The sequence below is a fragment of the Ambystoma mexicanum genome, chromosome 8 (genome assembly GCF_040938575.1).
Source record: "Ambystoma mexicanum isolate Mex_15411 chromosome 8, UKY_AmexF1_1, whole genome shotgun sequence".
NCBI lineage: Eukaryota > Metazoa > Chordata > Amphibia > Caudata > Ambystomatidae > Ambystoma > Ambystoma mexicanum.
Window position 1 is genome coordinate 474,502,402 of NC_090929.1, and position 21,206 is coordinate 474,523,607.

The 21,206-nt window shown below is 44.7% G+C and overlaps 1 protein-coding gene across 3 annotated transcripts in view; it reads right to left on the bottom strand.

Annotated features, from left to right (window-relative positions):
- Positions 1 to 21,206, bottom strand: part of ACAP3 (ArfGAP with coiled-coil, ankyrin repeat and PH domains 3) — a 738,004-nt gene that overhangs the window by 103,940 nt on the left and 612,858 nt on the right. Inside the window, exon 20 of one of the 3 annotated variants that reach the window (XM_069610099.1) lies at positions 8,277 to 8,384. The exons of the other annotated variants lie outside the window; for them this stretch is intronic. Within the exon in view, the coding sequence (XP_069466200.1) occupies positions 8,277 to 8,384 (108 nt within the window). The remainder of the gene's footprint in view (positions 1 to 8,276; positions 8,385 to 21,206) is intronic. 3 annotated transcript variants of the gene reach the window in all.

A 21,206-nucleotide genomic window follows, 5' to 3' on the forward strand; every position in this document is an offset into this window, starting at 1 on the left:
GACACAAATGCCCGACCCATGATCGATGATCGATTTTCACAGCCTAGAAAAAGAGAAACTGACGTTCTATACTCCATAAAGTATAAGCAAACATACTCCCTCGATTCTCAGAGCTGTTGGTCCTATGCATCACCAGTATAGTTTCTCGTAGGAGGCAGTTATCCTTAATGCCCTTTGTAGCTGCCTAATTACAGCAATGCCATACATGGAGAAGACATTCTGGCCTGAGGGGCATAAGTAGCAGGTGGGAGTTGGGTTCTCTGGGTCTAACGGAGAGGGCCCCAAGAGCATTACGTTTGGTACTTCTCCTCAAGGCTGATGGGTTGTTTCCCTTTGTCCTCAGAGGGAAAATTTACTGTTGTGAGTTTACAATGTTTATTAGGTTTTGTTTTAAGGTTCAGTGGAACACTCAGATGCACAAAACTGGAGTCCTGTTAAGGGTGGTTATTTACAAATGCCTAGCTATAATTCTTCCAATCTACAAAGTCAACATTTAGAATAATAATATTCAACATTCAGGGCCTAAATTCACTGAGCAAGAGGGTCTATCGTGAAGAGATTGCAAGATTTGGAGGCAACAGTCGCACTGCTCCAGCAAACTCTTTTACCAAAGACCAAGCTCCCAGCTGCATCATACAACTGTCCCAATACAAATCATTTCCTCCAGTGGGCATAATTCAGGAGGCTCTGCAATTCTCATTCCAGAGGACACCCCTTTTAGATGCACAGGTCTTAAAGAAGACCCCCAAGGGGAGATCCATGGTTGTGCAAGGGGGACTATATGGACATGCTGGCACCATTTGTTCATTATATGTTCAGAGCAAAAAGCAACATTAATTTCCCAAAACACTTCTCCACAAATTGGCTCTGGGGTACTGGTAATGGGGGGGCGAGGGGGCTTAAATATGGTCCCTGACCCTGCCGTGGACAAACCACATGCTCATCCTCCTCAACCAACTATAAAAATGCATTGGTACTCTCGGAAGTCCTAAGGAAGTTGGGTCTAGTTGTGGATTAGAGGTTTTCACATCCTGGAGAGAAAGAATGTAATTATTTTTTGTATGTGCATAAGCTATTCTAGGCTAGACCTCTATTAACTACAAGTTAATTTGGTTGACAGCATATGTAAAAATTGAGCCAAAAGTACTTTTGGACCATGTCCCAGTAAAGGCAAAAATATTCAGGGTGACCCCTCCCTACCACCTGCCTTGGAGGCTTTAAGTACCCAGTACTCAGGGATGAAATAATCGAAGTAATTATTAACAAGGAACACCAACCTTGGGGTGAACATGGTACCCTCTGGGATGGGTTTAAAGTAGTCGTGACAGGTGAAATAATGAATCACTCTGCCAAATATCAAGGACAGAATGAAGCTCAGATTACAGTTAAAGACAGATCTCTGAATGGCAGCTTAAGATAAAAAGATCCCACAAGACCCTCTGAGAATTTCAAATAAAAATACATTAGAAGCCCATTTAGCCAACAAAACCTCCCAAGCCCTGTTAAAGTTATTGCCGCGGAAATCAGGCCAGTCGCCTCCCTGCAAATAATCTTAGGGCAGTGAAACCTAAAAAAATGTAATAATTACTACACAACTTTAGTGAAGGAGGAACTATCGGGCTGAACTCATCAACCTCAGTAACTAAGCTAACTTACCAAGAGCAGCTTGAGCTCGAACATCCTATCACAGCAGAGGCGGTAGGTGACTATCTCAGGCCACCAAAACAATAAAGCGCCAGGCCAAGACAGCTTTTGATCCCTATTTTATAAAACATTTAAGCCACCCCTCTGAGTCCCATTGACATCATCTTGAACAACAAGCACAACAAATGGTAGAGTCAGTTACAGTATTGCTTTTAAAACCTGGTAAGGAGGCCAACAAATGTGTATCATACTGCCCCATAAGCCTACTGAACACAGATGCCAAAATCTATAACCAAAGTACTAGCTACATCACTGGCAAAAGTCTTACTCAAGTTAATTAATCATAACCAGACGGGATTAATTTCCAAACAAAGTGCCAATGATAACATCCGTAAAGTTTTGAATATCTGAAAATCTGAGAATAGAAAAGACATCCACAAAGCTTTTGACAGGTTAGATTGGTCTTTCCTCAACAACATGTTGATGGTGTTTGGCTTTAGCCCTGGATTCCCAACCTACATCCCTGCCAACTTTGCATCACACCTCAACTAAACTCTGTGTAAATCTGTCCTCATCTTCCACACTACCAATAAGAAGGGGACCCCACAAAAGGTTACCCTTTGTCTCTACTTCTTTTCGCCCTATCAATTAAGCATTTTGTTCACAGAATTAGTGCAAATGAAAATATATATGAGTGCCTGGCAAACCCAAGGTTCAGAAAATATCTCTACATGCAGACAGCATCATCTCTATATGCGGACAGTGTCCTTCTAAGCCTAACAAATATAGAGTGCTCCCTCCCAGCACTAACAAGTGAATTAAATCACTTAGAAAGAACGTTAGGGTTCAAAGTGAACTACTCCAAACTCAATTTGCTCAATATTCACATACCACAAACTGTTTTAAAAGAAAATGTGAAATAAATGTTTTGTTTATGTGGTGCTCTAAATTCCGGGAAATCTTCGTGGTTCTTATCACAGCTACTTTGGCAGGCCTGTATAGATCTAATATTAAGCCACTATTGAAAGAAATATCACTACATCTAGAATGATGGGCCTGCCAGGAAATTTCCTGGTCGGGTCGCATAGCAGCTGTAGAGATTAATATGATTCTCAGGGTTCTATATGTCGGCGAAGGGCTCCTTATACAATACCGAACTGTGCCAAGTCAGTCCATCCAACAAAAAATACTAAAGTTTATATGGGTACACAAGCGCCCTAGAATCCCAGCGAAGCTAACGAGAAGGACACATTTGGGAGGCCTGGTGGTCCCAGATAACAAAAGATACATCTCGGGCTCACAAATATTCCCAATGTTTCAAGGGGCCAATTTATAATCCTCCCCATGCTGGGAAGAATTAGAACAAGAGGTATTAAGGGTTCCATTACAGTCCTTTCCTTGCCTTAGTGCTTCTGCTAGAGACGCAAGCGGTTACCTCGCTAATCTACTGAGATGGTGCTAAGAGAGTGTGGGTGGTAGTCTGGGGCCTATATTGCACATCAGAGATAATCCAAATTTCACCCCGGACCTGCACAACCCCAACTACCTTAGATCTCTAAACTTTTAAGGCAACCTTCTACCTTTCGGAGCTCGGCTTCTCACATGCTGAGGAATTTGCCAGGCCACACCCTTAGAGCTTAAATGTCCTTGCTGGCTTACATAAAAAATAAAAAAAACACATATCTCACCTGTATAGTTTGCTTGATAAACTCAATACGACAGAGACTTTTCAATACATCAAGAAATGGGGACAGGAATTAGGGACCCAAATCAGCCTGGAATCCTGGGCTAACATGGGCTATGGTACATAAATCAGTCCTTTGCATCACCAATAGAGAATGCTCATACAAAACCTGCTTCCGTTGGTATTTTCCCACCACTGGTATCCATAAACTATCACCTACCTACTCCGTGCTTTGTTGGATATACTAAGGCAAAATAGGCACATTCGCTCTTATGTGGCATTTATGCTATGACTATGACTATGATTTTCAGGAAGGAGATTCTCTGCAAGATAAGAGATCACTGGCAGGTTCCTACGGATAGACCCCATGGTGGTGGTGTTGGGGGTTGTTGTGGAGGAGATCTATCCAATGTCAGACCCTTTAGCCAAGCTAATGAAACATCTCCTCACAGAAGCCAAATTAACCGTAACTGAAAATTGGAAAAACCAGGAAGGCCAAATTTGTACATGTGGTGGATCAAGGTCTACGGACTCCGTGGCATCACCAAAGTCAGATCTACACATAAGTAGGGTGACAGTAGTGCCATCTGGGAAAGATACAGACTATGATATGACAGGGAGCACAGCAAGGACCCCTCGGGTCCACTCAATAGCCGCAAACAATATGGAGGGGGAGGGGCCCATTTCACCTACTCACGTAGCAGTTAAGCACGTGGGTCCCAGGGTAAACTTGAATACCTCAGTAGATGGTCCGATTAAGCAGCATGATTCAAAGGTTTTAAAACTATGCCTCATGAATACACGCTCTCTTAGCAAGCATGCTGCAAATATCCATGACCTTATTTTATAGGAAGATTTGGATAAGTTACTTGTAACAGAGACATGGCTTAAGGACCCCACGGGTCCGGTTTGTGACGAAGCCGTCCCAGAACGGTACATAATATACAATCAGAATGGAGATAGCAGGGCCAGAGGGGGAAATCCCATAATAGCAGGACTCAATCAGTCTGTTTAAGGCAACACTGGTGTGCACTGGGTGTGAATCCCTCCATCTTAAAAACGCAATCACTCCCAAAGAATGCATTAACCTTATCGTGATTTGTAGGCCTCCTTCCCTTCTTTCAGACTTCTGTAGTGAAATTACACAACAGCTGAACAATCTGAAATCAACTAACGCTGCTAGGTTATTGGTTGGGGATCTCAACAGGTGGCGTGGAAATCCACTGGATAAAGAAGCAATCCTTTTTGAGAAAAATATGAAAAATGTTGATTACACAATCCAAAATAATGAGCCCACAACGGCAAAAGGAAACCAGTTATACTGGAATGTTATGCAAAATCTTAATATCCAGAACCTGGTAACTCAGCCGTGTATTTGGTCAGATCATTTTACAGTCACCTTCGAAGTACACCTGCAAGATCCACCAAAACCAACTCATAGCCCCCATATTAGGGTACAAAGTACAAATTTCAGGTATACCGTTATTACATCGTGGGACTTTTCATTGCAGGTTTTTTTACCGCATTTTATTTTTCAAAAAAAAATTCATCGATTTTTTTGGGGGTGGGGTAAAAATTGTAAAAAATGGGTGTAGGTGTACGCAATAAAAAAAAAGAATAAGGGGGTTAAAAAAAATATGCGGTAAAAAAACCTGCGATGAAAAGTCCCGCCATGTAATAATGTAGAACCAAATTTCAAAGGCTTAGATCCAGATCAGCTGGAACCGTGCCTAAGAAAGATTGCCCAAAGCTTTGAAATCGGTGACTCGTGACAAAATGCTGAAGCAATACACTAACCAAATACGATAAGTGGTGGAGCAGTATGCACCCCTCAAACCGAAAATGTTTAGGAAGAACAGCCACCATCATAGCTGGTTCCAATATAAGCTTTGTGAGCTTAAGATTGAAAAGGATCTGGAAAAAAGATCGTCGACAGACAATAAAGAATGTTGTAATTGCGCATATGCAAAATACAGAATGAGTATTAGAGAGGCCAAATCTAACCATTATAATGAGCTGATAGAAGTCGCACCAAACTTGACAAGCAAACTTTTTGACATTCTCAAAATACAGAAAGCCAGAGTCTATCATCTCGGCTAGAGAGGCCTCCAAGGAGATCCGTCTGCCCATAGCAGTAGAACTGTGGCAGAAAGAATTAGCGATCTTTAACTTCCACCTCATCTCAGAAGAAGAGATGATTAAAGTGTTGACAAAGGTGAAACCCTCGTGTTGCGCAGAACATTTAAAATAATCCTGGAAAACAAGGAACTGTTCTCCCCAGTTCTGACAAAAATAATGAATGCCTCTTTTCAAGATGGCATTGTTCCGCAAGGCATCAATAATGTTACCATTACACCCCTGGTCAAGAAACCGAGCCTGGATCCTAAGGACCCTGGGAACCTGCATCAAATAACTAACACCAACTTTACCTTGAAAATCATGGATAAAATATCAACGAACCAACTTCAATTACATGTTGAAGCTTACAACAACCTGCATGAGCAACAGTTGGGTTTCCGTGCAGCACATAGCACGGAAACCGCGATGCTCGATCTGCAGTCATGTATGCTACCTATTCTTGATAAGGGCAGGACAGGGATGTTAATGTTCCTGGATCTAAGAGCGGCTTTTTATCTGGTGGACCACCAACTACTACAGCAGGTCCTGGAGAAAACAGCAGGATGCTCCAAGGCAGCACTGGCCTGCCTGACATCATTTTTGGCATATCGAGTATCAAGAGTCCACTGGGGAGAGAAGTTCTCTAAGGCAGCCCATATAAGCAGAGGGGTTCCACAGGGAAACAGCTTATCCCTTCTACTTTTCAACCTTTTCATGAAATGTTTATGTGAACTACTAGAAACCGTCCGTGTATATGTTCCCAATTACGCCGACGATACACAGCTGGTGCTGGAGTTAGAGGGTGACTATCAAATAGACATGACCAAGATTGCTGCAATATATGGCATAATTGATAAGTGGATGGAAGGCAATTGGATGTGCTGAAATAGCACAAAAAAAGAGCTGATGATATCTGGCTCTCGCCAAGCAAGAGCCAAGTTAGGAGTAGAACACAAGTCGTTTTTTGTTAAAGACTTGTGCATCAAGGTAGCTGCTCAGCTTAAAACCCTTGGGATGATGATGGAGGTGTCTTTGGGCATAGAGGCTCAGGTGAACTACCTTCATAAAAACAACGCTTATTATCTTCGTCTCTTGAGAGCCATCCGCCCCCTCTTAAGTGAGAAGAACTCGGCCACTACTGCTAGAGCCATTATCCTGTCGCGCTGGACTATGGTAACTCATAGATGCTGGGTGCCACCAAGAAAGGCATTGAGAGATGCCAGATAATAGAGAACAATGCAGTACGCGTTGTCAAAGTGATTACAGAACAGACCATGTGACTGAAGGATGGAGAGCACTACACTGGCTCAGGATTGAGGAAAGGATTCTCTTCGAATCTATGACGCTAGTGCATAGATGCCTGCATGGTGTGGCACCGGCGTATCTCAGGAATAAGTTCACAAGATACACACCTAATAGGCCACTGAGGTCGAGAGCGCATGGCAGGTTACAGGTGCCTTTGGTCAATCGAGTGACGGGTGCTGGGAAACCTTCCCCGTGCGGGCGGCACAGCAGTGGAACAAGCTTCCGCTGGGTATCGGTCTAGAACCAAATTACAGAATCTTTGGGAAGCGCCTGAAGACACACCTTTTCAAGTAAATACCACATAGATAGAAGTGATCCTGATTTATTTTTTTTCAAGTCTGTCCTTGTCTCTTGGTTCTATGTTATTGCGCCCTGATGCCTGATTTCACATTACAAACACATAAATAAATAATAAAAATAAAAGTTCTGGGAAATTGTGGCACAGGAAAATTAATTAAGACTTTTACCTAAAACTAGTTTCAAAAATATGTGCAGACACATTTATATCATACAGAAATAAACCACATCTGATGTGCAAGCCATGTCTCTATAAGCACATCTCCTTTTTCTGATTATCGTGTGGACTGAGTATTTATTACTCATATACCCTGAATGGTTTAAGCTGTTGGACTTTAGGCATCAACTATCCTACAGAAAAGACCTATTATGCAAATTAGTTCATGTGCATTTAACATCCACTTAATGGGTCATCTGGTTGTTGTTGTCTTTTTGTGTTGTATTTGGGGCAAAGATTTGTTTTACAAAATTCCAAATTAAAGGTTATTTTAAAAATGGGAGAAAGCATAGAGTTAAGTGAAAACATAAATGTTACCATGTGAGGATTGGAGACCTTCACCTGTGCTTAAAAATAAGCCAGCAACCCCTTTGGCCTGTTTCTTTTCCAACCGGAATAATACAACCAAATGAAAATACACTGTGAAGCCTGCCTGGTGGACCCACCCTCACTCCTACCTTTTTATGATTTTAGAAATAGTGGATGCCTGCCTGGAGACTTTGGAATGCAGGGAAAAAAGTATATAGCCAATGTGTTGTTTAGTGTAAAAAGCACATATATTTGCAAACTGTAGGTAAATGTTTTCGATGTTTTGAAGCAGTCCAGTGAATCTCAACCCCAACAACAGCCTGTTATTTTTACATACATTGCAAATGCTTCCGCTGTCTTTGCCACTTTAAAGTAATTAGGTAGACATATTTGAAATAATTAACATTTACAATTTCCACCCTGGTAGCTGTTTAAAGAACAGGACAAAACATCAAATAAAATAAACTGGTTTAAATACAGTTTAAGATTTTGACAAAAGAACATATGGATTTTGAATATTTTGATGTTGAAAAAGGTTAAACTGGCACAGTGATTTGTTAGAAAACAGAAGACAAACTCCTCTGCACATAGCTATTGCCTTGGACAAAGTTAACATTAGCAGCTGATGACAGCCGCCCACCCCTCACATTTCAGTTCTTTGTGTATGTGCCTTTTGCTGCTGTTCACATCTGCAGACCTTACCTCCAACCTGGAGGAACGGGAAGCCGCTCTCTCCGGGGCTTAGGCCATTCCCGGTGCCAGTCCACAGGCCGGCGGGCAGAGGAAGCTGCGCAGGGATATGGCTGCCACCTGAGGAGGAAGGTGTACGTAAGGCGTCACCAGTACAAAATAGCGCCCAATTCGCGCTAGCTCCACTTTGTAATACATGAATTCTTATAAAGAGCCAGTCTAGTCAGTAACATGCTTTTGCACACCGATATTTTCGTTCTTTTTCAAATCACTTCAATTGTTTTCCCCCGTGAGAGTAAATATTACATTTTTTGTTTAATCTCAGAGAAATATATTAAATAATTTTTTGTTTGTTAAACTTTCTCATAGCGTATCACCGTTTGCACCTGCAATGTAATGTTTCTGCAGCAGTAGCAGCTCGTCTGATGATGCCAAACCAGTGAGGGCAGTTCCCAAGAGCTTCCTGTGCTATGTGCTACAGCTATAGCAGCACCCAGTTGGATGGTCATAGGGCAGTACCCAGGGTGATTTCACTGCATTAAGTGCCTCATCCAAATTGATGTAATTGCAGTAAGGGCAGCTCTCACTATGATGTAACTTCAATAATTGCAGCAATTTGTGTGATGTCCCTGCAAAAGGGGTATACCTCAAAGAGTGGTCACTTCAGCACAGCAGTGACTAGTTCTCCTGGCATGAATTCACTATAGTAAAAGCAGGTCCTAACGTGCTGTCCCTGTAGTAAGGGAACCACCAAGTGAGATATCCCACAGAGAGGGTACCTCCCAGTGCGATGTCACTGCAAGTAGGGAAAAACTTGGCATGATATAACAGCAGTGATGACTGCTCCCAATGTGAGGTCACTGCAGTGAGGGTGGCTCCCAGTGTAACATCACCACATTAAGTGCTACATCTGGCATCATGTTATGGGAAAAACGAACAGAAACACCCATCACACTGTGTGAGCTGGCCTCCATGCCGAGAAAGCACACTGTACACCAATGATACGTTATGTGAAAAGTAAAAAAATATTAAATCTAAAATGCTAAAAAATATAGAAAAGAAAAAGTTACTTACCAGTAGCAGTCTTCTTGCAGCATCTAGCTGTTGGAGGTCCACAAGCTTTGCATAAACCTGTCATCTACTAGTGGTATCCGAAGTTGCTGTTCAAGTGTTGATAACATAGAGATACCCTGGTTGTCCCTGGCTGACTCGAGGGCCTGTCCTTAATAAATGTTTTTGTCTGGCACTTCACGGTCATTTCTGGAATATTTCAACTTGCAACAGACAATAAGAACCAAAACGACTGTTTTGGGGTAAAGCCTTTTGTTTTGCATTGTAAATCTATTAATGAGTAGGACAAGTTACTTACCAACTGGTAACGTTCTTTCGATTGGATGTTCCTCCAACGTATTCCTCATCGTAGATGTATTCCATCCAGCTTTGCTGCTCTTCGGAAATTTTTTCGGCAGAGGGCGCCACGCGTCGATGTCGTAGAGTCGATGGTCCCTTGAAGGCCTCCGTCAAGGGTGACATCATCGGGTATATAAGTAGCACGCGCAGCGCCCGTTGGCCTCAGTTCTGTTTTTCCCCTTTTTATCTTTGATTTTGTACAGTGTAGATTGTGCCGGCAGACAGGTATCAGCCTTGCGAGATTTGAGTTGGTAATAACCCGGAAAAATCTAGAGAGGGGTAGGCTGGGAGGGCGATGAGGAATACGTTAGAGGAACATCCAATCGAAAGAACGTTACCAGTTGGTAAGTAACTTGTTCTTCGAGTGGATTGGGTCCTCCAACGTATTCCTCATCTTAGATAGACTCTCAAAGCAGTATGTATAATTTCTCTGGAGGAGGGGTTAGATTTTTCAATGCCCTTAGATGGCGGAATAAAGCACTGATTTTCCAAAACTCAGTTCCTTAGACTGGGAAGCATCCAGGCTATAGAATTTTGAAAAGGTGTGTAGTGAAGACCAAGTTGCTGCTTCACAAATGGACCTTATTGGAACACCTCTTTGAAGGGCTGTCGAAGAGGCAATGCCTCTGGTGGAATGAGCCCTTAACCCTTCTGGTGGGTCTTTTTGTGCTAATCTGTAGCATGCTGAAATGCAAAGCACAATCCAGCGTGAAATTGTCTGTTTTGTCACCGATTGACCCAGTTTCCTTCCTTTGTAACCTATAAACAGCTGGTTGCCCACTCTAAGTCTGGAAAGTCTAGAGATGTAAAAGCTTAAAGCTCTTTTTGGATCCAACCTTTGTAATCTTTCCTCCTCCGAAGTAGGAGGGGGGGTGGAGGATAGCATGCGGGTAAAACAATTTTCTGACTTAAATGAAAATCAGATACTACTTTCGGTAAAAATGATTGTTTAACCCTCAACACAAGTCTGTCCTAATGGAGCACAGTATAGGGTGGCCCAGAAGACAGTGCCTGCAAGTCGCTCACTCTTCTTGCAGATGTTAAAGCAACTAAGAAGGCAGTTTTCCATGTTAGTAATCTTAATGGACACGTGTGCATAGGCTCAAAAGGACACACATTAAGAATTTTAGGACTAAATTGAGATCCCAAATCGGTACTTGAAATGGGTGAGGAGGAAACACATTAGTGAGTCATTTTAAGAATTGTATTATCAAAGAATTTTGAAGTAGGAGCATTCTTCCGACGAGCGCTTGAAAATGGAAAGCACTGCAAGGTAACCTTTTATTGTTCCAACATTCAGACCTCTATATGCTAGGGTCAGAAGAAAAGATAGTACTTCCGGAATAGAACATAGAAAAGGATTGACATTCTTTTCTCTGCACCAGTTGCAAAACTTTTTCCAACGGCAACGGTATTGAGACTTTGTTGCTGGCCTTCTTGCCGAAATCAACACCTCCATAACATCATCCGAAAGGTTCCAATCCCTGTATCTCAGCCTTTCAGATACAAGCATGAAGGTTAAGCGTTTTGACCTCTGGATGGAGAACCTGTCCCTCCATTTGAGAGAGAAGGTTCTCTCTCTGAGGAAGACGTACTGGAGGACAGATGGACATGTCTAGAAGGCCCGGGTACCACGTTCTCCTGGCCCAATCTGGAGCAATTAGGATCATGCGGCTCCCAAAGCGTCTCAGCCTCCTGATGACCTGAGGAATGACGGGAATCGGAGGGAACGCATACAATAGTGGGAAATTCCACTCCACCACGAACGCGTCCCCCAGGGCTCCTCTCGGGGGAAATTCCCTTGAGCACTACCTTTCGCACTTTCGGTTGATACCGGTTGCAAATAGGTCTACTTGAGGGGTTCCCCAAAGGGCGAAGATCTCTTGAATGACTTCCTGAGCTAGTTCCCATTCGTGGGACACCGTGCTCTGCCGTCATATTCTCCTCTCCGGCTAGATGAATTGCTGTTAGATTCCTTCCTGAATTGCCCAATACCAGAGCTGCATTGCCTCTCTGCACAGAGGTAGTGACCCCACACCTCCTCTTTTGTTTAGATAATGCATGGCCACTGTGTTGTCCGTCATTATCAGGACATTCTTTCCCCTGACAGATGGCAGGAAAGCCTTCAGCGCTAGTCCTATTGCTCTCAGCTCTAAAAGGTTGATGTGTAGTTTGGACTCCGATGGAGACCAACGACCGTTGATTGTCAAATCGTTGGCATGAGCTCCCCACCCCATGAGTGAGGCGTCCGTCACTACTGTGATCTCCGGCCATGGTTACCATAAAGGTTCTCCTTTTAGGATGTTCTCTGTACAAGTCCACCATAGAAGATCTTGTCGAACTTTGTTCGGAATCTGGAGAAGATCCGTCATTTGACCCCAGAACTGGGACCACTGAGTCTTTAGAGCCGATTGAAGAGATCTCATCCTCAAGCGTGCCTCTAGCACCAGGAAGATGCAGGATGCCATGAGGCCGAGCAACCTTAAAAAGTTGTAAGCCTGAAGATTTTGGGCATTTTGGAATTTGGAAACCATCTGAAGAATGTCTTGAGCCCTCGACTTGGGAGGCGAGCTCTTTCCCAAGGATGTGTCTAATACAGCTCCTATGTGCTGAAGCTGTTGGGAAGGTGTCATTTGCGACTTCTTGAAATTTAGGGAAAAGCCCAGTCTGTGGAGGAAGTGGCAAGTGACTTTCAGATGATCCAGTGCTTGCTCGGCAGAACGTGCCCTGATCAACCAATCGTCCAGGTAGGGGTAGACATGAATCCCCCCTCTCCTGAGGTGCGCTGCCACCACTACCATTAACTTGGTGAAGACCCTCGGGCGGAGGTCAATCCGAATGGCAGGACTCGAAACTGATAGTGTGTGAGGAATAAGGGCTGGAAGCGCACAGGAGTAACACGTTTTGTTTCTTAAACCTCCTAGGCAAGTACGGAGGCAAGACTACAATTCCCAGCAAGTCACGGGGGGCTTGTAGTTCAAGTCTCGGCCACAGGTGTATGTCACGTGCGGGTTGCCAGCTGCAGTGATTGTGAGCAGCATAAAGGGCAACGGCGCGTAAATCAGGTGTGGCTTATTAACGATCTGGGTGCGGTTGGTGTGAGGAGCAGGTCGACGGAGCCCTGCGGAGGCGAAGCTCTGTCCCTTTGATTGCTGCAACGAAGCTTTGCACGATGGACCATTGAAGCCGTCAGCGTTCGCTCGCACAGTGCAGGGCAGGCGGACCGGCTGCGACTCACAGCATGCTACAAACACTCCGAGGTGTCCCAAGGGGCCCTCGGAGATCAGATAAGTGCTGAAGCCATTGTGGGATGGGGGCTCATTATGTACTTGCTTTCACCCGCATTGGATTTGTGCTTGGCAATCACGGAAGGTCTGAGTTGGTTGCCGATAGTGGGTTTGTTACCATGATGCAGGGACTTCACGGAGTGCTTATGTGGGCATAATCTCGCCTGTTTAAACTTCAAGGACATGAAGTTACGTGTTTGTGTATTGCATCAAGCTTGCCTCACGGGCCATGTGTTTTGTCCTTCATTTATGGAGAAATTCCCCTTGTCCTGTGTTCATCCCACTTGCTACTACATGTGAATGTTTGCTTCTCTATGTTTTCTTTTAAGTCAAGTGCATACGTATTAAGGTGTGTCTTGGGTTATGCTTCAGGATGTTTAGGTATTAAGGAAACAGGAACCAGACAGGAAGAGTTCTTTCCCAGTGCTTCCTCCCTACCTATCCAACTTAGGTTTGCCCTGACCCTTTTTCCGGTTTTCCTAACTTCCCCCACCACATCCACAACCTCTCCCTAACTCCTCTTCCCCCCACTGGCTGCCACGTGGTGTCCTGTGTACTACTTCAGGCACCTGTGCCAAGCACGGTGGGAGGGTCAAATTAATTCGGCTTCTGTGGTTCGGGGGAGAGTGTCGAGTCCTCTCCTCCCTCATTGTAAGTGTGTTTTGACATAGTGTGAGTCGCCAACTACGAACCTCAGGTATTTTCTGTGCTTGAGATGAATCAGCACATTAAAATAAGCATCTGTAGGTCCAATGACACCAACCAGTCCTGAAGCTGAAGGGCCTGAAGGATCTGAGAAAGGGTAACCATCTTGAACTTGTCCTTCAAGAGGAACTTGTTCAAGTTTCTTAAGTCCAAGATGGGTCTCAGCCTCCGTCCTTTTTGGGGATCAAAAAATATGGCGAGTACCATCCCTTGTTCTTCTCTGCTGCAGGTACTGGTTCTATAGCACCTTTCTCCAGCAGGGTTCGAACTTCCTGCTGTAGGGGCATGTCCGAATACTTGAACAGGTGTCCCCCGGGTGGATTGCTTTGAGGTTGCGTTAGAAAAGGAAGGCAGTAGCCTTGGGCTATTATTTCTAGAGCCCAAACATCTGAAGTAATGGCTCGCCATTCTTGCAGATGCTGTGACAGCCTACCTCCTACAGGTGTTTTGTGATGCAAGTCCTCAAAGTGGTTTTGTGGCGGTTGTTGCAGCTGCTGATGGCAAAGAGGCTGCCGTTGGAGCTGGCGTTGCACGTTTTCCTCATCCACCGTGAGTGGCCTTTCTCTGGCCCCTTTCACTGGCCATTCCTCTCGCCTTTCCATATGAGGAGTAGTAACGATAGGATCGTCCCCTCCACGATTGTCCTTGCGCACGAACAGGCTGAGGTTGCCTAATAGCAGCTCCTAAAGATTTGGCAGCTGCTTTTGAGGTCTGCAACCTCTCAAGGCTCTCGTCAGCCTTGTTGCCAAAAAGGTGAGACCTGTCAAAAGGCATGTTCAGAAGGCGGTTCTGTACGTCCGGTGCATAACCTGACTTCCGTAACCACGCAAATCTGCGCATTACCATGCGAGTGCGCATGGACCTGCTTACACTATCCGCAGTGTCCAATCCAGATTGCAGGGATTCCTGCATGTCTTCCTTTCCATCTCTAATGATGGCTAGGAACCCTTCCCTTTCTTCCCCTTCTGGTATGTGCTCCGCCGCAATTGCGATGCACTCCCACAGAGTGTACGAAAATTTTGCCAAGGCACATGTGGAGTTGGCAGATTTTAAAGCTATACTCCCAGCTGAAAATACCTTCCGTGCCCAGCCATCCACACGCTTTTCGTCCCTGTCTGGAGGGATAGAAGGGTACGCAAGTTTGTTAGAAGCTGTGGCTGCCTGTATGACCAGACTCTCGGGAGTTGGATGTTTGGACAGATAGCCGGGGTCGCTACTGGCCGGGCGGTATTTTGAGGTGAGGGATTTTTTCACCGGAGGAATAGAATCCGAGTTTCCCAATTCTTGGACACCCTATTTTGCAGGGCTACATGAAAGGGTAGTACTGGGTCTTCGGTGAGACCATGGTCCAATATATCTGTTAAATCATCCTGGATGAATTGGGCTGATGGTCTAGCCCATCCTAAGTAATCTACTACCTTCGTCATTAATTGACGGTATAATGGACTGGCATGCTCTCCTGGTTCTGGTCTGCCAAAGTCGTTTTCAGGAGATGCGTCAATGCCACTTGCATTGTGTAATGATTCCACCAAGTCCCTCATTCTGCTTTCTTCTGAAATCAAGCATTCTGGGACATTTGGGGTGCCATATTCTAGCCCAAAAGGTACTAGAGGGGGAGAGGGAGAGGAGGAGGAAGAGGTGTATTACAGGGCTCTGAGGATATTACAGATCTTGTAACCTTATCTTTCCCTTTTTCTGGCTGCCCTGGCTTGGCTGGAGCCTTTGGCGCTGAGGGCTTCGGCGTCGACATCGATAAGGGCATCGACGGCGCTCTTCGAAGATTTTCCCTTTGAGGTGTGATGGATCTCAGATGGCGTCAGTGACGTCGAACGGTCGACTCAACTCGAGCGTTTTTCGCTCGGCGTCCTGGAAGGTTCCCTATCCTTCCTTTTTCGATCACCCGGGCTCGAGGGCACGTGAGTGTCGGAGCGATGGCGTTCCCGGCCGGCTTCCAAAGAAGGTGCGGACCGAGGCTTGGCTTTCTCAAACACCTCCATCATTTTGACCCTGAATGCTTCCCACTCATCGGGAGACGAATGTTTCGTGAGGCATTTCATCCTTTTCGGAGACTCGTCTGACGACGAAGTGGAGGGAGACCTGTGGTGTCGTTGCTTCAATTTTTTTTGTCGAAGACGACGAGCAATGGGAATCGCTTCGGGACCTGGATCGATGCCTTTCGTGTCGAGGAGATTTCTCCTCACGGTACCTCGACTCGACGCTAGAGGCTTTACGATCGGTTTTGCGACCTACTTGTAGTTTTCCTCTCCTTTCTCGCAAGGCCTTCCCCGTCATCGCCTGACACTTCGTACAGGCCTCCATGTTGTGGCCTTCTCCGTGGCACCACAAACACTCTTGTGCGGGTCCGTGATAGACATTTTTGAACCGCACGACTTGCACTTTTTGAAACCCGATTTCAGAGTTGTGGTCGGCGTCGATGACGAGGACATATTTCGTTATATTTATATCTTCACAGAACTCGAGGCGCGCCGAATCTCCGAAGCAACATATACTGCGGAAAAACGGAACTGAGGCCAACGAGTGCCGCGCGTGCTACTTATATACCCGATGACGTCACCCTCGACGGAGGCCTTCGAGGGACTATCGACTCAACGACATCGACGCACAGCGCCCGCTGCCGAAAACATTTCCGAAGAGCAGCAAAGCTGGATGCAATACATCTACGATGAGGAATACGTTGGAGCACACAATCCACTCGAAATATAATTTGCAAAGAGAATCAAGTTATAATCGATGTTTTAGGGATTTGGGACCTTGGTTAAAGGAGCCTTATATGTGTCAATGTGTGCCACCATCTAGCTTGCACATCCTCTCTTAGCAGTTATTTTTCACCTAGCTAGAGATCTGAATTCCACAAACAAATGCCCTGCATTTGCGAATTCAAAATATCTTTTAATAGAACAGCTCACAGTCATTCTTGCATTAAATGTATGCAGGCTAGTCTTCGTTGCTATATGTAGTTTTGAGATCACTAACAGAAAGAGTAATACTTAACTTAACTGTCTGTTTGAAAACGAAGGTTCAAATTACTTTTGGTGGAAATACTAAATGTGATTTCAAAATCTAATTGTTTCTAAAGGATGTTGTGTACAGGTTTGCCAGTGACAGAGCCTTAAACCTGGCGATCTGCAGGCCAATCATATTGCCACAATTGAGACAGTGAGGCTGAGGCCGACCTTAGTCACATTTAGAATTTAGTTAACAATTGCTAGACTAAAATAAAGAATTATAGAACTGCTTATTAAGCATTCTCTAGATTAATATAAGCATGTGTACAACAGCCTCATAAGCATTTATTTAGCAGTTGTTAAATATTTCAAAATGTGTTCAGTAGGCAGGTAATTGGCAGCTGGCAAGCAGCAATCCAAGATTTTATGACTGTTTAAAGCATTTCTTAACCATTTACAGAATTGTTCATGAAGTGTTTACAAAGCAATTGACGTGCATCTGCTTGACATTTTCAAGGCTAGGCATTTCCACAAACAGCTTATCTAACCTCTCTGCCGTGCATGGGCTAAATTGGTGGTCACAGTTTTGTGAGTACATTATTTACTTCTCAGACTGGTGCACGTTTTATACTCTCCTCCTAGTGGTGGTCACTATGATGGAGATGGCCTTGGGATAAAACCTTATGTATTTGGGTATTGTGAAGTCAGCCTATCATTTTAGTAACACTGACCTTACTGCGAGCAATTTAAGAAAACTATCAATTGAAAGCATCATGAGCCTGATTAGTAATGGTGGTAAGGTGTTTGCTCTCTATTATGATGCTATTCCAACAAAAATCATTTTTGTGTGTTGCCGTCCCAATACGATTTCAAATTGAGCTAATGCCTCTAATCCTTGGAGTATATTGCCTCTCTAGACCTGCTATCCCTCAGCTCTGTAAATTTCAGTTTTTCAATTAGGCCAATCGTGCTTCATTTAACCTTTCCATGTAACTTAAATCTCATAGCAATTAATCTTGGACTGTGTCTCAAAATGCCCACTCATTGCTTTGGAATAAGTGCTCTGTATAGGAATATAAATGAAATGTAAAACGAAAAATGCAACCAATGCTGTGTCTGTACGTAGGAAAGTAATTAAATGCTCAGATAGAGTCGGTCTTGGGCATAAGTGTCCTGACAAATATAATTATTTTGGACTAATGTCATTCCATACTTTGGTAAGCTTTTGTCCCAAAAAGGAGGGGCATTAAACCTAATGTAATTTTCCGTCATTGTCATCCATATCTGTTCCCGTGTCCTGGTGTGGATGTAGCACTATCCATAGTGAATTTTTACTATTCACTCAAATGAGACACACCATTCAGCATGACTGAACACGCATTTTTCAGATCGCAGAAAGAATTGAGAAAAAATAAACTGTGGCAGAAAAAAAAATGGGAGTACAGAAGACATACTAAGGAAAAAGAGCAACATGGGAGGAAGTCGAGGAGGGAGGTTGGGAAGTACAAATGAAAGATCCCAATCTTTTTATCTGTAAATACCCCTTGTGGTCTAATCCTCCTGATGGTAGCGTCTGTCTTTATGTCGAAGAGTCTTTTACTATAAGGATTTTTCTAGAAGCAAGTTTTTTGATATCAAGTTGTCTTTTTTGGGTACTTCCGAGGCCTCTTCATATCTCTGATGTTAAAGGTTTAACTGATTGCAAGAGCGGTTGCACTGAATATGAGGCTGTTTGTTGCAAGGCCAGGTGCACAAATCATGGGAGTTCCCACAAGTTCTGTGATGCACATTTCTTTATGGATAATTATCATCATTACTGGTAGCCTGGGTTGGGTCTAATATAACAATATCAAAATAGCACTTGTCCTCCAGCATTGTTTGTCAGGCTCCAGATCCTGATAACTGTCACCTCTGTGCAGGCTAAAACTAAAAGGAAAAGATAATCGGATCCCCGGTGCGCGAGTCACACTGGGGATCCGGAAAAGAAAAAGAAAATAGATTAAGGGAGCCGCATGTGCGGTCACGCAAGGGTTCCTTTACTCTAAAAAGAAAACAAATGTTGAGCCGGTTGACTGGCGCCCCTCTCCACGCCCATTCAGCGCTGCTGCCCGGGCCTTGAGGTTGGAACTCCTTTGACAAGCAGGGGAGTCCCTGAAAACATCAAGCCCCTGCCCCCAGGTAGCTCGCTAGCACTGTCGCTGGCCCGGAACATTTCAGATTGCTGGCACTCCCCACAGTGGGTAGCACCCAATGCCTTCAGGCCTACTGGGCTGCGTTTAATTGAAAGGGGGCCCCCCTGTCAAATGGCATAACTAGACTCCCTGGGCCACACCTGGTAGACGTGGCACAGGTTGAGAAGTGTTGTGGGAGGCTTCCCACACCACATCCGATTGCTGGGCTGCATCTTGCATACGCAGCCAAGCTCATGTGAAGACGTTGGGGCCCCCACACTACTGTTGCTGCTGCTGCTAACTGCAGTTTACTGCTGGAAATCCAGTGCCATCAAGAGAATGTGTCAAGACCCAGAAAACATCAGGACAGAACAGCAGAAGAGAACTTGAGACAGCCATGGCCAGGTTGTCTCAGAAGTAAGGTTATTTTATGTAGAGTATTTTTATACAATGCACTGCATGAACTTTGCATATATTTTTTAAGACTATTATATTTTTAATATGTAAAAGGACTTTTTTATATTCTTTGTTTAGATAAGCAGCTGTTTAGGATTAGTGTAATTTGTATATCATGTCTTGTTGTTTCCCCTTTTTGTAAAAAATCTCTCAAAATCCTGCTGGTGTACCAGACGTGAAAGTGAGCATATAATAACTAAAATAACCATACAACAGCATTCCTCTGACCGCCTTTTCTTTTGTGTGGCAGTTACTTTAATCGTGTGTCTTTCTCCTTAGGGGTATTTGAGGAACCTTCTGACTTTTCCTACCTTCTCTGCATTCACAGCGGGACACACCAGGGTGATCACGAACCCAGGGAAGCAGGGTTTGGTGGCAAGTAAGAGGCGGGTCAGGTTATAAGCATAAGATGGATATTGTGTGTCCCTCTAAACCCGTCTCCCAATAGGTGCACAATACAATCTCCCTGCTACATTTTTGGAGGCACTGCTGAGCACCTTTGGTGTGCCTATGCCCTCCTATCCAATCTACGTGCCTCATACCTACCCTTTTTGTCTTCCTGGGGAAGTGTACAGTTTGCCAGTGTAAGTTTCGTTTGTTTTCCAATCATTTTTTCAATGCAAGTTTTGGATAGGGATTTGTATATATTGTTATAATCATTATGTTTTTCGATTTTACCAGACTTGCCATCCTCATTTGATAGACAGGTACCATCCTCATGGATTGGCTTTAAGTAGCCAGCTGGGCTGAAGCGGAGGGGATTAAGCCAGATCAATGCTTTATTATAGGCGATGTCCCTTGGAGCAAACATTTACACCAGGCATTTACACCTAGAGTCCCTCAATGGCCAGGTCAAATGCCTGGAACCAGCATCCTGGTTTGGGAATCGAGCTGAACAGCCTGAACCAGGTTAGGCTGCAACAGGTCATGCGTGAAGCCAAATTGCTGCCGCTGTTGCTTCTGCGCTACGACTCAGAGAACGGACCCAGAAACCACTACCCTTTGATGAACTGATCCGAGAGGTTCGTACTCTGGAAGGCAAGATGGAAGATGCAGTGTACAGTTTATCAAGTCAACTGGTGTCTTCATACACTGCTCCAGAGTATGACTTGTGACATTAAGTGGAGGAGTTGCTCCTAACCCTCCAGGCGATGGAGCTACAGTGGGTGCCGGCCAAGCCACAACCTGTAATGACATCCAGGGCACCAGAGCGCAGGAGGCTCTACACCACCAACCTGAGCGAGGGAACACTAGCTCTTCCAACGTGCTCAAGAGCCACAGCAGGCCCAAGTGAACCAACGGCTTACCGCTCCAGCCTTGGCAGTTCTGCCACAGGTGTGGCCATCAGGGCCACACCTTCTGTATGTGCATGAACCCACCGAATTATATCCAAGTCACAGCATGGTTCCAGGCCTTGAACACTCCAAAACACGCAATGGTTGGAAATACCAGCGAAGACCTGGAAGCGTAGCAGTTGAATCTTCAATACTGCTATGCTCCAACCAAGTAGAGAGACACAAGTCTGCACCACCAGACGGGCCCAAGGCTGCAGTGACACCATTGGTGGCCAAGTCATCTGGGAACTAGCAACCACACAGTCCAGCTAATCCACCTGAAAGGAAGATCACCTGTAGTCAAACTACCATCAAGATCAGCACCCGAACATCATGGACAATACCTGATGGGCTCGTAGGACCACCAGCCACTGTGACAATTGCCATCGCTGGATAGCGGCTCACAGGTGACCATCGTCTATGAGCCGTTCGACAGAAAACACTTGGTGCATATCCCATTGGAGCCCTTGGCTACACTGAACCTTCTTGGCGTTGGAGACAACCCTTGCAACTATCTGGGGTACATCCGGGTCAGACGGCAGTTTCCACACAATGTAACTGGAGTCAGCTCTCCCATCGACACCCTGGCTCTGGTCTGCAGCAGTCAAGTGAC